Source organism: Pyrenophora tritici-repentis, chromosome 10 (assembly GCF_003171515.1).
Source record: "Pyrenophora tritici-repentis strain M4 chromosome 10, whole genome shotgun sequence".
Lineage (NCBI taxonomy): Eukaryota > Fungi > Ascomycota > Dothideomycetes > Pleosporales > Pleosporaceae > Pyrenophora > Pyrenophora tritici-repentis.
Window position 1 is genome coordinate 3,191,310 of NC_089399.1, and position 15,133 is coordinate 3,206,442.

At 50.9% G+C, this 15,133-nt stretch overlaps 6 protein-coding genes across 6 annotated transcripts; 3 read left to right on the forward strand and 3 right to left on the reverse strand.

Moving 5' to 3' along the window:
- Positions 1 to 1,651: 1,651 nt before the first annotated feature.
- PtrM4_050460 (uncharacterized protein) lies at positions 1,652 to 3,022 on the forward strand (the record flags this gene model as incomplete). Its single annotated transcript, XM_066104863.1, has 1 exon — positions 1,652 to 3,022. One exon carries the CDS (start codon positions 1,652 to 1,654, stop codon positions 3,020 to 3,022), a length of 1,371 nt encoding a protein of 456 aa, XP_065959427.1.
- Positions 3,023 to 4,157: 1,135 nt separating this feature from the next.
- Positions 4,158 to 4,879, forward strand: PtrM4_050470 (uncharacterized protein; the record flags this gene model as incomplete). Its single annotated transcript, XM_001936842.1, has 3 exons — positions 4,158 to 4,381; positions 4,437 to 4,543; positions 4,707 to 4,879. 3 exons carry the CDS (start codon positions 4,158 to 4,160, stop codon positions 4,877 to 4,879), a joined length of 504 nt encoding a protein of 167 aa, XP_001936877.1.
- Positions 4,880 to 4,977: 98 nt separating this feature from the next.
- On the reverse strand, positions 4,978 to 7,120 carry PtrM4_050480 (Acetyl-propionyl-CoA carboxylase, alpha subunit; the record flags this gene model as incomplete). The annotated part of the gene is made up of 4 exons (XM_066104864.1): positions 4,978 to 6,156; positions 6,217 to 6,626; positions 6,687 to 7,021; positions 7,071 to 7,120. The coding sequence occupies 4 exons, from the start codon at positions 7,118 to 7,120 to the stop codon at positions 4,978 to 4,980; spliced, it is 1,974 nt and encodes a 657-aa protein (XP_065959428.1).
- Positions 7,121 to 7,533: 413 nt separating this feature from the next.
- PtrM4_050490 (Acetyl-CoA carboxylase, carboxyltransferase component (subunits alpha and beta)) lies at positions 7,534 to 9,380 on the forward strand (the record flags this gene model as incomplete). Its single annotated transcript, XM_001936844.1, has 3 exons — positions 7,534 to 7,930; positions 7,976 to 8,070; positions 8,115 to 9,380. The coding sequence occupies 3 exons, from the start codon at positions 7,534 to 7,536 to the stop codon at positions 9,378 to 9,380; spliced, it is 1,758 nt and encodes a 585-aa protein (XP_001936879.1).
- A 1,393-nt stretch (positions 9,381 to 10,773) lies between these two features.
- Positions 10,774 to 11,733, reverse strand: PtrM4_050500 (Fba, Fructose-tagatose bisphosphate aldolase; the record flags this gene model as incomplete). The annotated part of the gene is made up of 3 exons (XM_001936845.1): positions 10,774 to 11,177; positions 11,225 to 11,604; positions 11,651 to 11,733. The coding sequence occupies 3 exons, from the start codon at positions 11,731 to 11,733 to the stop codon at positions 10,774 to 10,776; spliced, it is 867 nt and encodes a 288-aa protein (XP_001936880.1).
- Positions 11,734 to 12,491: 758 nt separating this feature from the next.
- Positions 12,492 to 14,020, reverse strand: PtrM4_050510 (Fungal-trans-2 domain containing protein; the record flags this gene model as incomplete). Its single annotated transcript, XM_001936846.2, has 2 exons — positions 12,492 to 12,625; positions 12,676 to 14,020. The coding sequence occupies 2 exons, from the start codon at positions 14,018 to 14,020 to the stop codon at positions 12,492 to 12,494; spliced, it is 1,479 nt and encodes a 492-aa protein (XP_001936881.2).
- Positions 14,021 to 15,133: the final 1,113 nt, after the last annotated feature.

Consider the following 15,133-nt stretch of genomic DNA (forward strand, 5'->3'; position numbering starts at 1 on the left):
TCTCACGTAAACCTTCCGAAGCGCCGGTTTCAGAAACCGAGACCAATGGCGAAAACGGTGCGGCGGACACACCGGAAGGCCATCCCAAGCCATCTCTCATGTTACGACGTCGAAGCAGCGGTAGCAAGGGAATGTCACCTCTACGTACCGATGACCCCAGTATTATTCAACATCTGAAGCATCTTGGTCCCTCCAACGCTGCCAATAGGCCCAAGCAAACACGTATCAATACTGTAAAGATTAAGCCTGGACAAACTAGCGCAACGCCTGACATTCCAAAAACCATTCCCGAACACGCTCAAACCCCGACTGAGTCAACCCAGTCACAGGCTGTAGTCGCGCAAGACTCTTATGCCCCAGAGGGTGGGATCGGCCAGGGCTTGTTGGCATCAGCTGGCCGTGAGGCTAGCGATGGCGCTCACACTGTAGCTGTGGGATACGGTACCATGACTCCAAGCGGCGACCGCATGTCTTTCATATCCGGTCGTTCCGGTCGATCTATTCGCTCTATTACAAGGGACTCTAAAGACCGTGCAACTTCCCCCAAGGGTAGCACGAACGGCGGTACTCATCCAGATATCAAGTACCGTGACAACGAGAATGATGTGTCGAGAGGACGGTCACCTTCCGCCAGCACCATCGCCTCCCTGCATTCTATTCGATCGCGCTCCCGTAGTCCTCTGCAGAAACGTCATACTGCCCGAAGTGGTAGCATCTCCGAAAACGTTGTTGACGTCAATGGTGTCAAGAAGATTGTTTTGGAGACCACCAGCTCAAGCGACTCTGAGGACAAGGGTCGTGGTAGCCAAGCTGATGGCCATGAAGATAACAAGCATTCCGAAACTGAGTCCGCGCACACAGGAGGCAAGGGTGCGAGTAAAAAGAAGAGGAAGAAGAGGGGCAAGAAGAAGAAGGGTGGCGCCAGTGACAGCAGTGAGACGCAACCCCTGCTCGGAGACAGGTGATTACACATAACTCTTTGACACTTTTGTTGATTGTGGCGTGCAGAGATCCTAAGCAAAATCGAGAATATATTAGCGGGACGAACTAATCGGCATACGACGGCGTCTCCTTTGGCTAACCGTCCTTCTATATTGGAAAACGACTGTGGATGAGAATATCATGCATTGTTAAGGAGTCATCATTTTTTTCATTGTGCGGACTTGTACTATAGCAATACGGTCAGGCGTCATTAGTGCACATACGACGGGATCTTGTTTCCGTAGCCACGCGAGCTTATAATTAATCTGTAAGGTCGCTCATATAGCCTAGTTTCGAAGATTTGTTAACATGATCCATGGGCGAGCGGCGCACACGGGCGAGCGGCGCACCCCACCAACTTTACTCACCTTACTGATCTTAATCTACAATGGCTCAACGCAGCGCTACTCAATTACTATCAAATGAAGCAGATATTCAGCTTGCTATCTCATCTATTAATGCGCACCAGATCCAAGGTACCCGTACTGCTGCAGTAGTCTACAACGTAGCCGAAACAACGCTCCGCCGCCGACGCGCTGGTATACCTGCCCGACGCGATTGCCCGCCCAACTCAAGGAAGCTTACCCAGAGAGAAGAGGAGGTGATTATTAGCTATATACTTCAGCTAGATCTGCGTGGATTTGCGCCTACCTACACAGCTGTACGTGATATGGCTGATAAGCTGCTGGCTGCGCGTGGTGGAGAGCAGGTTGGAGTCAACTGGCCATCTACCTTTGTTAAGCGTACAGACAGTCTTCGGACGTGTTTCAACCAAGCGTACGATAGGCAGAGAGCTCTTTGTGAGGATGCAACATTAATAAAGAGGTGGTTTAAGCTTGTAGAAGAGACAAAGGCTGAGCTAGGTATCTGCGATGAGGACGTCTACAACTTTGATGAAGCTGGCTTTATGATGGGCAAGATTACAACGCAGCTAGTTATAACAGGAGCAGAGAGGAGAGGCAGGCCGAAGAGTATTCAGCCAGGCAATCGCGAGTGGGTAACGCTGATCGCTGCTATCAGCGCTGCTGGCTGGTCAGTCCCACCGTTCCTCATCTTCGCTGGCCAGTACCACCTATCAGCCTGGTATAAGGAAGCTGAGATCCCACGCGACTGGGCGATCGCAGTCAGCGATAATGGCTGGACGAATAATGAGCTTGGAGTTGAGTGGCTAAAGCACTTCAACGCTCACACGCAGGCTCGTAGTGTAGGCGCGCGTCGCCTGCTTATTATTGATGGCCATAAGAGCCACCAATCTCTAGAGTTCCAGGAGCTCTGCAAGGAGAACAATATCCATACGCTCTGTATGCCTCCTCACTCATCTCACCTACTCCAGCCACTTGATGTTGGCTGCTTCTCGCCATTGAAGCGCGCGTACAGCCGTGAGGTGGAGAGCCTTATGCGCAACCACATCAACCACATCACCAAGCTAGAGTTTCTGCCAGCGTTCAAGGCAGCATTTGATCAAGCGTTCACGCCAGCCAATATCTGCTCAGCCTTCCGCGGCGCAGGCCTTGTTCCTCTACAACCAGAGGCTGTTCTATCAAAGGTAGATGTACAACTGCGTACACCTACTCCTCCAGCAGCTCTGCCAGAGGCTCCCTGGGTAGCTCAAACGCCGAGCAACGCGCGTGAGCTTGAGGCTCAGTCAAGCCTAATACGTGAGCGCGTGCGCCAGCACAAGAGCTCATCACCAGCTTCAATTATTATGGCGATTGACCAGCTAAAGAAGGGCGCCGAGGTGATGATGCTCTCTGCTGAGCTGATGCGCGATCGGATCTCTAGTCTTGAGAAGGCCAATAGCGCAGCCTCAGAGCGTAGGCGGCGCTCTAAAAGGCGTATACAGAAGCATGGAGTACTCACAAAGGGAGCTGGAGAGGATATACTGGCTCAAAATGAGGCTGACCAGCAGATTGCTCATGAAGAGCGTCAAGGAGGAGCGCGATCAGGCCTCAGCCAGCGGGCTCAAAGGCGCTGCACTAGGTGCAAGGAGACTGGGCACAACTCGCGCACATGCAAGACTGATACTATTAATATAGAGTAATCTACTGTATCAATATCTAGCAATAATATTATCGCGTTGTTGAGATGCATCGCTTTAAAGTTGCAAAAGTTGGTGGGGTGCGCCGCTCGCCCGTGTGCGCCGCTCGCCCATGGATCATGTTAAGTCGTGATGGAGATATTAAATTGCGTGAGCCCTGTTTTGTGGCATAACCAGGTCTATCCTTGCTGGTCGTGGTTTGGTTCGGTACTAATCCGGAGTTCACCGGAACTCGATGCGGTTAGGCTTGCGTGGAGTAATTGGGATGCTTAGTATAGTGCCGAGAGTGGCGTGGTGTGGTGTGGACCAGGGATGCTGAACATGTGATGCTAGTGTAGAGGGGTAAGCTTTATTCGATATTAGAATGCGATACATAGTGTAAACTGTCTTTTTGCGTATATCAGTAAGATAAACGAGACTTGGAATAGCTGATAATCGCATATCTCATCAAATCCACCTTTGGACTCATCGTCGTCGATAAGCAAGACTACTTAGTGAGTGCTTCTACAAACCACACCATCCCACCAAACACAGGAAACGGAAAAGGGGAGTTCCGATGTGGGTATGCGAAGACGTGGGTGGTTGGTATCGCACTGAGGGTTACTTTTTTTTGTACAGTGGCTAGGTTTGGAAGATGTGAAGTACACTGTAGGGAATTATGTCTATTGTTTTTCTCTTTTCGTTCGGTTCGCTGGAAGAGATGAGAGGGGATAAGTTGGTAAAGTTCGCGAGTAGAATGTTCCGTTCATGAATTCCATGCGATTGTAAAGTTTTCGATGTAGTAGAAGGGCGAAGTGTCGCCTTGGGTTGTATACAGTACTATGCTTATTCCCTTACCCTATTCAGTTTGGTGGAAAAAGGTTGGCCTGCATGTTCGTCTTAAGATCAGTTTGGGTTGGTGTAGGTTGGTGTAGACGCAGCTACCTGCTACGTAGTACCCCAGATTTCGCTGCCTTAGCGTGTCGACACACCCCGCACTAGTCCAATCTCGTAGCATTCGGGACGCCATGCAAGGTCAAAGCTCCCAGCTCGTCCCACATCTGAACAAGTCCAAAGCTTCCGTCTTGACCCCTCCGCCTCAATTCACCAATTCACCGCGCCTAATTTTCATTATAAACGCGACTGAACCACATCCACCATGTTCAGCCGAACCCTCGCACCAGCACTCCGCCAATCGAGCCGCGCGGCGCTTCCTCGCGCGATAGGATGTCGACAACCACAACGCTTCATAACCTCCGATGGAGCAAGCGACGAACCCCAGAAGCGAACGAGCTACAAACGCCAGAATCAAGGGTTCAACTACCGGGAAGTATCGACTATACACAGTGCACGTGCAAAAGTTACGGGTGGACGGGCGGCGGGGTATGTCAAACTGTGACACTCCTCGTGCGGATCATGCTGACTGTTTCTTGCATAGGCATGTAGAAGGTGAGAACCTCAAGGTAGACCTTGCCATGCCCGGTACTGGGGAAGCAGGAAAAACTAACCCCGAGGAACTTTTTGCTGCTGGATTCGCCGCGTGCTGTACGTTTCCCTCCCCCGTCAATGTTCAAAATTTGCAATTGAATCCTGAGCTGATGCGCAATAATATTCCAATCAACCTTGGTCGCCGTCGCATCCCGCTTGGGCGTTACCATGCCTACCGATCCCGCTGATTTGGTTGTGGAATGTACTGTACACCTTATAGGCGATCTAGAGAAAGTCAACCTGGCACTTAAAGCAGAGATGCACGTTAAAGCCAGGGGTGTGGACAAGGAGACCATGGACAAACTTATATCTCAAGCGCGCTTGAGGTGTCCGTACAGTAAGTTGACCTTCAAAATGGTCTGGGTAACGTACACGAGTGAAATTATGGAGTAGAGATCAATAGAAGATACCAAATCCGCGTTGACGCTTCTCTGTGGGGGATGGTTTCTTTCTGGCAAAATCTATATATATATATATATATGCAGTATGACCTAGAGTCGAGCGCCCTTTTCGTTTTCTATAATGGCTGCTAGTGTGCCTTCGTTGATATTGGAACCGTCTTCTGCGTCTGTGACCCAGGTTACGAGGCCGCTTCTTGTGCTTCGTACTTCGAGTTCCATCTTCATTTGCTGTACTACGCAGATTACGTCGCCCTCTTTTACTACATCTCCCTCGTCAACTAGCACCTCAACTAGTTTTCCCGGAAAGGGGATACTGATGTGCGATGGATCGTATGGATTGCCGCGTCTGTGTTGTGACATTGTGGCTGAAGCACTAGAAGTTGTTGAAGCGAGGGCCATGGTGTAGGATGTTGATTGAGGCTTTGTAGTTGCTGTGGAGGGTGTGGTGAATACGACATCTGCGGCCAGCGAAGTGGGGAAGTCGTTGCGGTGTATACGCGTTATCTCGAGATGGTGCGGAGGCGGTTGATCTGCTTCTTTCAAACTCGGCGGAGAGAGTGTCAGTGACCAAGCATCGCCTTTTCTGAACAGCGTATTTGTCGCCGCACCAACAGACATCTGCGTTGAGGTCTTTCCATCTTCCTCAAGACCATTAGAATGAGATACCTCGAACCCCTGACTTTTCCCCAGCAACTCTTCTTGTCTACTCTCTAGCCACTGCGTATCGCACTCTCCATTCAAGAAATCTGGATGCGCAACCACAGCCTTCAAAATACTGATGTTAGTCTTCACACCAGTAATGTGCGTATCGTCCAACGCCCTCATCGTCTTCCTCACCACATCCCCCCACGACGAAGCCGTCACAACAACCTTAGCCAGCAAACTATCGAAATCCGCAGACACAACAGCCGGCCTCCCGCCCGCAAGATGCGTATCAACCCTCACCCCATTTCCACCTGGAAACCTGAATGCCGTAATCTTTCCAATAGACAGCGACCAATCGCTCTGTACGTTCTCGGCCGTGATACGCAACTGGATCGAATGCAGCGATGGAGGAACCTCCGGATCCAGGATTGAAGATGGGAGTCCGCATGTCGACAGCGTAGCCCCCTGCCCAAGGAGAAGCTGGGCTTTCACGATATCGGTACCTGAAATCGCCTCCGTAACTGTATGTTCAACCTGCAATCTGGGATTTACTTCTAGAAAGAAATACGCCCTCGTAGTCGGATTGACCAAGAACTCAAACGTGCCGAGGGAAAAATAAGATATCTGCCATCGTTATCAGCGCACCCATCAATACGCAAAACATGATGTTTCGAAAAAACCTACCCGTTCAGCCATCCTCATCGCATCGCCGATCACTTTTCCGATTAAACTACGATCAACCACACGACTAGGCGCCACCTCAACAACCTTCTGATACCTACGCTGGATACTACATTCGCGCTCCCACAGGTGCGTCACATTCCCAGTGCCATCCCCAATGATTTGGATTTCGATATGGCGGAAGCCGCCAACTGCTGCTTTTTCAGCGAAAACGCTTTTCGAGGGGCTCTCTTCAATGGCGCGGGGGAGGGAGGCGGCGAGCTGCGTGGGTGAGTGTACGAGACGGATTCCTCGGCCGCCACCACCGTCGACGGCTTTGAGCATAATGGGGTAACCGACGCGTGTGGCGAAGGCGGCGATGGTGGGGAGGTCGGTGGTGGGGTGGGCGAGGGCGGGGGTGAGGGGGATATTGCCTGGTGCTTTTATGAGTACGGGGATGGTTTACGGACAGGGGAAAGGGAGCATGTAGGTACATTCTTCAGCGAGTTGTCTGGCTTTCAGTTTATCACCCGTGCTACTCAGGATACCCCATCCAGGTCCTACGACAATGGCCCCGGCTTCTTCCCATACTCTTTTGCTGAAGACGGCGGATTCGGAGAGAAAGCCGTAGCCGGGGTGGACAGCGTCGATTTGGTGTTGTTTGATGATGGTAATTAGTTGGTCGATGTTCATGAATGTTGAGGCGGAGGGCAGTCTGATGGCTTTGGTTGCTTGGAGGGCGTAAGAGTCATCGCCTGGGATATATATGGCGTATGTTTCAATATAGAGTTCGCGAGCGGAGGAGATAATTCGTGTTGCTATTTCTCCTCTAAGTGGTGTTAGTGGAGTGTTGGTGTGTGGAGAGGAGGGAGTTTGACCTGTTTGCGATAAGGAGACGCTTGATGGGTCTTTGGGGTGGTCGAGACATCTTCTACAATAGAACATGAGATATGAGGTTTCAATTGACCAAAATTAGCTCTTGATATGACGGTGATGGTTTAGTTAGTCGATAAGGTCATTAGCACCTATTGTCAGAAACTAAGGTCAATAGCGCGGTCGAGAATGGACTCTCGAGAACGAACTTGATGCTATCGATTGATTTAGTTGCAACAAAGATGCTACGAAAGTTCATTCAGGTCGAGACGGTTGGCATGATGTAGTCGCGGGAAGTAGGACCAAAAAGGCAAGCGGGGAGATCAAAGATGCCTCGGTACCCCAGCTTTTACCCCAACATTCAACCACAACCATCTAATTCTGGTCCGAGCTATCAAAATGTGACATCCAAATCGCTGCTCCATCTCTGGAGCCCATTGAAACCTACTTCAACTCCACACACGCGAAATGCCCGACAACAGCCCCAAATCCCCATACAAAGACGCGTCGACGTCATCGGACACGGCAAAAGACCGGCTCGCCCAAGTCAGCTCCCACGTCGCTCCAAATAAGCCCAGACGACGAAGGAAGAAGGGTCCAGACTCAGATCTACCCGCTGATTACTCAGATATACTCGGACAGATTGCGACACTACGTAACATCGCTGCCACACCAGATACAAGTAACAGAGGTTATGTTAGACAAAAGCAGTCAGGGAAGCTGTGGGTGCGGGAGAGGGTTGAGCAGTTGCTTGATTCTGGGAGTTTCCAGGAGGTGGGTAGTGTAAGTGGGACTGTTAAGTGGAAGCGATTGGGGCCGATGAGGGAGGAACCGGAGGATTTTGTGCCATCGAACAACGTGCAAGGTATGAAAACACGAATGCGAATAAGAAGATGCTAATATCTGGTAGGATTTGGAAAACTTCGTGGGAGGAAGATTGTTTTCACGGCTGATGACTTTTCGATACGCGCTGGACATGCTGATGGCGCATTGATGGAGAAAACTGTACGCTGAGGATCTGTTTGATATGACATGACTAACCTGTATAGATATATATGGAGAAGCTGGCTATCGCTCTTAAACTACCCATAGTGAAACTTGTCGATGGCTCATCGGGTGGCGGCTCGGTCACGACGATCCGCTCCACAGGCTTCTCATATATCCCTCCAATGCCGTCGTTCACCCAGGTTGTCCAACAACTAAACATGGGCATACCGAATCTAGGCGCTGTGCTGGGGCCGGCAATTGGCTTGGGAGCAGCGCGTGTCGTCGCATGTCACTTTTCTGTCATGGCTGATGATATCGGTTCACTATTCAATGCTGGGCCTAGTGTGGTGAAGAATGCAACGTTTGAAGAAGGTCTCTCGTTTACCGACCTCGGCGGCCCAGCCATGCACTGTACAAATGGCACCATCGATAACCTAGCACCCGATGAGGCAGGCTGTTTCGAGCAGGTACGAACAGTACTAAGCTATCTCCCCGACTGCGGGACAAAGCTACCTCCAACTATCGACTGCACTGATCCCATCGACCGCACCTCAGAAACCCTCCGGTCAATCATACCGCGCTCTCAAAAGCGTATGTATAACCCCCGCACCATAATCACCGAAGTAGTCGACCTAGGCTCATTCTTCGAAATCGGCGCTCTCTGGGGTACAACCGCCATCGTGGGCCTAGCCCGCTTCGCAGGCAAACCAGTCGGTATCGTCTCCCTCAACTGCGAAGTCAACGCCGGCGCACTCGACGCACTAGGATCTCAGAAGATAACGCGGATGCTAAAGTTTCTAGATGTGTTCAACATCCCACTCATCCAATTCGTAGATATACCAGGATACGCTATCGGCACCGTTGCAGAGCGCTCAGCAACAATGCGGCATGGCATTACTCTGGCTAGCACATACTACAGCACCACAATTCCAATCTTCAACGTCATTGTGCGCCGTGTATTTGGCGTCGCAGGTGGTATCATGTTAGACTGCCGCGACCCTCGTATGCGCGTCGCTTGGCCGTCAGGTCAATGGGGTTCCCTGCCACTGGAAGGTGGCATTGAAGTCGCGCATTCGTTTGAGCTAAAGCAGATTGAGAAAAACGAAGGGAAACAGGCGCGGGAAACACGGTATAGAGAGTTGGAGACGGAGTATAAAAGATTGATGAACCCTGTGCGCACGGCGAATGCGTTTGGGGTCGAGGAGATTATCGATCCGGCGTTTACGCGACGCGTGTGCTGTGAGTGGATAAGTCATGCTTATGAGAGTCTGCTGCCGGAAAGGGTGTTGGAGAGGGTTGCGGGGAAACTTCAGCCTTCTTTTGCGTAGGGTATGGATGGGACATGTGTCTCTAATATTGAGATAAGCGTGGGTGACATGAAACACTTGACACTCAATACAGAGGCTACTTTAGGCGCTGGATACATTTTTTGGGAATACAACTGTTGATGTCAGGTACTCTATGTTGGCGAGATAATATCCAAGTTTTAATGAGTCATGTGACTGTTCAAAGGCTGTGCATATCAAGGGTTAGTTAGTTACTGATATGATCTTCTGGTAAGCTGTTTCAAACTGTTACGAAAAGAGCCAGGGACTTCGCCTGTAGGCAGAAGGAGGAAGTGATCGATAATAGGATATATAGAATGATATAAGCACTTCTTGGTAACGTCTACTAGAGCGCGGGAACGACCTATTGCCAGAATAATCCTTTGATATCCACTGTCTTATTCAGCTGTAGCGAACGCACGGTAGAGACTTCCCCAAGCTAACAACAACCTAACCCTAAAAAAAATCCAATAGCCTTCTATTCACCCTAAACATTCGCTCCAAGAAAGCAAAAAGAAAGAAAACGAGAGGTCTTGCCCGGAATCGAACCGGGGTTGCCGGAAAACTTCTAATACTGTGATCAGAATCCGGAGTGATAACCGCTACACTACAAAACCTTTTAGCAGAAAATCAAATTATTTGCTTTATAACCTCATTTTTAAAACCCTGCCTTGGCATAAATGCGCTCTTGATTGGACTCGCAAACCTGTCACGTCACGTCGCGCATTCGGTGGAGCTCTGACGACACAGCACATGAAAAACGGCCATGTGGGGCGCATTAGCGACAAGTAACGGCGACACGCGACCACGTGTTTTTTCATCCCAAAGGCAAGGTAATACAAGGATATCATTTCCCATCCCAGAACCCATAGTTAACCCGACCGTGGGATTATTCGACCGACCGACACGACGGGCACACCACGTGTTGTCTAAGCGACCGTGTTCCCTCGTGCCGAACGAAGGGGTAAGTAAGCAAGGAACATGGGTTTCCAGCACCGCTGCCTAGGTATGCCTATCTTGTGCAGCCGGAAGCGAGGGCGACAAGGTCAAATACGGATACTGGATTTCTAGAAGATCGGGTTTTTGTCGGGATTGGCATGCGGCTGAGAGGGCGGATGCATGTGTGTAAGCGGGGTACCTTATCTGGGTTAGTGTTAACGGCGGAGAAGCGCGCGTCGGTTCGAGACGGGGGTGTGTATTGGGACTTGGGGGTGGGAGGTGCGGGAGTGGGGATGCAGGGGAGGGGATGGGAGTTGGATCTCGGGATTCGGGTATCGGCAGTTTGGTGTTGCTTGTGATACTTTTCGTCTGGCTCGTCACGCTCGCCAATGGAATTTGTAATGTTACTGAATGATTGCTATTGCGTTGGTCTAACTTTTGAACTATGCTATCACTATCATGCTTTGCCGCTGCTTCCGCAGATATCCATCCATCGCTCTGTCTCCTTTTGTATGACGTCCATTTGTAGATCAATCAACTTGGCCAGTGGGGTGGTTGGCGCTTGCTTCCTCAGAACCTCATTGCCCACTTCTAGCAACAACTTGTTGACGTTCAACTTCACCGCACCGGAGCGAATGCATCGCTGCATGACCTCAGGGGGAAAGTCGTTGGTTCCGTGCAATGCAATGATTACGCGCTTGTTGATCTGCTTGTCGATCGCCTCGAGGCGGTCATAATGTAGCTGACCTTCCTTAGGTCCCGCTGGGCCATACTCGCCATGAACGTTGCCGATCGAAGGAGCAAGGATATCAACTCCGGCGTTGACAAAGTTGTCAACGTCTTCGGGTGATGTGAAAAGCGCTGTATCGTGTTAGCTGATTGTGTGCTTCCGACACATAGCAACATACCTTCTAAGTCTCCAGTATCCGCAATTCCATCTTCACCTCCCTCAATCCTTCCACTCTCAGCTTCTACAGCAATGCCACGATCATGGCACTCTTTTGTCAATATCTTCGTCTTCTCCAGATTCTCGGCTTCATCATAATGCGACATATCCACCATGACCGAATCCACTGGGAGAGTCGCGATGATTTCCCGAATGTGTTCCACATTTTGTGCGTGGTCAATGTGCAGTGAGAGTGGTACTGTCGCTGTCTTAACGGCATGGGCCGCGGCGTGTGCAAGGAGGGGTAGTTGCTTGAGTGTTGAGGGGAAGAGTTGAATGATAAGAGGCGAGCGTTTAGCTTCAGCGGCGCGGATGAGGGCTGTCAGTTGCTCGACATTGTAGCTGAGGCATGTTAGGTCTGTAGATGATGTTGATGGGTGTCTCGTACGCAATCGCGGCCATTACGCCATAGTTCCCTGCTGTAGCGGCATCGAGTATCGCCAAAGTACGGTTGCTCTTTTTTGCTGTCATGATGATTGATCGTGCTGTAAGTTCAAGATGAAGAAGATGTTAGGAGCTCAGAACGTGAGTATATTCGGTTTGTTAGTAGTTTGTCGACTTCTTCGGAACCGTTCCGGAACCAGGCCTGCGCAGTTCCGAGCTCTTCTCCTTGAAGAAAGCCGCGGGGAAACCATCCGCTCATTGGCGCCCGTGTCGAGCAGCTTGGTTCCCTCTCCGCGTGCGCGGGAGGCGTGAGAGATGCTTCGGCGAGCCCGCTGAATGCTTAGTCGGAACCTCAGTCTTGGCTCGTGTGCCTCGCAACGAGGCACATATACAGAGTTTGGTATCCAGGTTCTCTGTGCAAGTGAGACCCACCAAGATCAGCACTAACACCGTTTTTGCGAAAACACCAGCTGTCTTGCGCTTGAGTTGATCAGCACTTATGGTATGCACCCCGCTTTTACCCCATTGTTGAGAGCTCATGCGAAGTCTTCCCCATGATTTCCCCAAAATCGTGGTTTGGAGAAAGACGATAAGCATAAATGGGAATATGATAAATTTCGACGAGGCCCCGCGCTTATGCCGCATAATCCTCCGGTTGCTGGCTCTAAAAAGCCTGTCCTGGCTGAACAGAATACCCTCCGCGTCTTGGTAAAGCTTATTCGTTTAAGCACTCAAAGGTGCGCTTCACGTGGGTCACGGTCTCGTGGACCACAATGGTGGCTCATGACGTAGTAGAATGCGGGACGCATGCATGCTTGCGATCAAGTGTGGAGTCCCATTGTCTGTCATGACTCAGCCCGCCAGTAGTTGGCCAGATCGTCGAGTAATGTCTTTGGTGGAAACTTGGTAATGTCAAGTATCTGATCCAAGAGACGGAGGATGGCTGTCTGCTTGACGGGGTTCTGAACGCATAGACCAGCTGAGATCCGTAAGTATAGAGTCACATGAGAATCAGACCAAGAAACTTACCAGCATATAGGGCCTGGCAGTTGATCATCGCGCTCGGAAGATCTTTTCCTTGATGATCCAGCATCGCGATACCACAGATTGTCTCAACACTCTCATCCAGGAATCGCTGTCGAATCCGGAACTCGTCTATGCCTCCCATTGAAGGCTGGTTGACAAGAACAATGATTCGAGCAACATGGAATGCTTGAATTGCGGCTGCATACGCCGGAGGATGTATCCAGATTGGTGCGAATAACGCGCCTGGCTCAGGTGTTCCCCGATGAATGGGATGGAATGCGCGCGGAAGCACCCTGTACCAATCTTCGAGTGCTTGCAGTAGCTTCGCGCCTTGGTCGATGCGCGTGCTCATATCATACTTTTTCTCATTAGCGGCAAAGTCTACACAGCGCCCACAAATATACTGTATGCGCAAGGCAAGTTCGTCTGCGCTTAGGTCCATCAGCCGCTTGGTAGGTCTCCATATGGTAAGTACCCTTCGCCCTTCACGTAAAGCAACCCAACTATCTTGGCGCAACCATTGCCACCAAGCGGCTCTTCTGAGTGGATCTCTGCACTCTCCATTGTTGTTTTGACTTCTTTGTATCCAAAATATACCACGGAGATGTCTTTCCCATGCCCCATTGCTGTACTGGCCTTCTGCGTCCCACATCTCGTACGTGCTTATAAGAATGGATGTTGCTATAATCTCTCTTGATTTCGAATATGATGGGTAGAAGAGATTCTTTGAGAGGTAATGGAGGGTCTCGTAGTAGTATTGTGTTGCAGCTTGTATCAGGGGACTGCGGAGGTATGCAGAGCTATTGTCATTGTCTGACGTAGAGTCATCCAGATTGAGTCGGTGCAGTTGTGGCTCGCTCAAGAGTGCCATGTGTCGTGCCGACACAGCCAGCAGAGACTTCAAAAGGCCCACGTTGTGAACGGCTAGGGGAGGAACCGTTACAGTAAACTGCCTCGAGGGATCCATCAAATCCAGTATGGGCCCGATTACGCTGACGTAGTGTTTTAATAGCACAAGCTCATTATCTGACAGAGGTATAACCTCGGTAGTGTTCCATTCCTCATGCACTACAGACTCGGGTCCTCCTAGATGCTCAGGTGTGTAAAGCTGTGGGTCAATATTTGATGACTCTGGTGTTGCCCCTGGCATGGGGCTTGAGCGGCGCGAGAAGGGGTCCCTATCAAGGTCGACATTGAGATTGTATTTGTCAATGTTGTTGATGGCATCTTCCGCAAGCAGGTCGTAGTAGGCCAAGGGTGCAGAATTGGGAGATGGCAAAGAGTTGAGGATAGTAGAAGGCGAGTCGAACAAAAGTTCGGGTGAATTTTTGAAGAGCATAGGATCCATGTCACTTGGGATGAGGCGCCTGGCCGGGTTTGGCGATGTGGTAGCCACCGACGCATCATCATGTGCCGGCGACGTCGCAGACTGTACTGAGCCGGATGCAGTGCTGTTTGCACCCGGAGTGTCGTTTGGTGAAGAATACAGGCACTCCCTGTCGGATTTGGTGCATGTTGCACAACGAGGCCGTTGCTCGTCACATTTGACTCTTCTTCGTCTACAGGTGAGGCTGTCAGGGTCAGCTGATGTGGGAACAGACTTTCAATGTCGATGAGGGCAAAGTGTGTCACGTGACAGCAGCTGGCAGCACCGAGTGATGATGCGCATCAAAGATGGGCCAAAAGAACATACCAACCAGTAGTTGTGCGCAAGCCCTGTGAGAGAGAAGGAGCTGAGTCAGTCTATAATCTGATACGAGATGGGCGCGCATGGACTTACTCGCGCTCGAGAAGGCCGGGGTTTTCTAGGCTTAGGAGGGCCTGTGGACGATTCGGGCATCACGGATGATGTTGCGCATGCTGGTGCAACTTGGCTTGCTTTGGAACGTCTCAAGGCTTCGGGGTTGGGATTGGGTCGATCGGTGTGGGGAACAGGAACAGGAACGGCAATTCAGGCCCTCAACAGGTCCGAGACGAAAACGGCGTCTGCGCAGTGGGTATCTTGCGGGATCGCGCAGAGACGGAATTATGGGGGTGATAGATAGGTCAGGCTTGCAGTAAAGAGCGCGCGCGTCGGATGGTGCCTCTGGAGACCCCGCGCCAGCTTGAGAATGCACTGTCCACCACCGTTTTAAGTTGGAGGCCTCATATACTTAGAGTAGGCCCTGTGCATCGTCATGACGGTCAAACTCAGGACGTGTGAAGCTTCTCGAATTTATGTTCATCGCCAAAGCGTCCAATGGGTGCATCCGCATACCACTCAGCTTAGTCAGGCGGCCGCGGCTGTCGGCTCGCGCATGCTCTGCGTTGACGCCCGTCCACGGGTCGCTTCACCTTCACATCCCACTCCCGCACCCGGCTTGCGGCGATTTCAGCAACCCAACGTGTTTAGGCACCGGAAACAGAGTTTGACTTTGTTTGACTTTGATTTGTGTTTCTAAATTATCATGGCCATCAGACC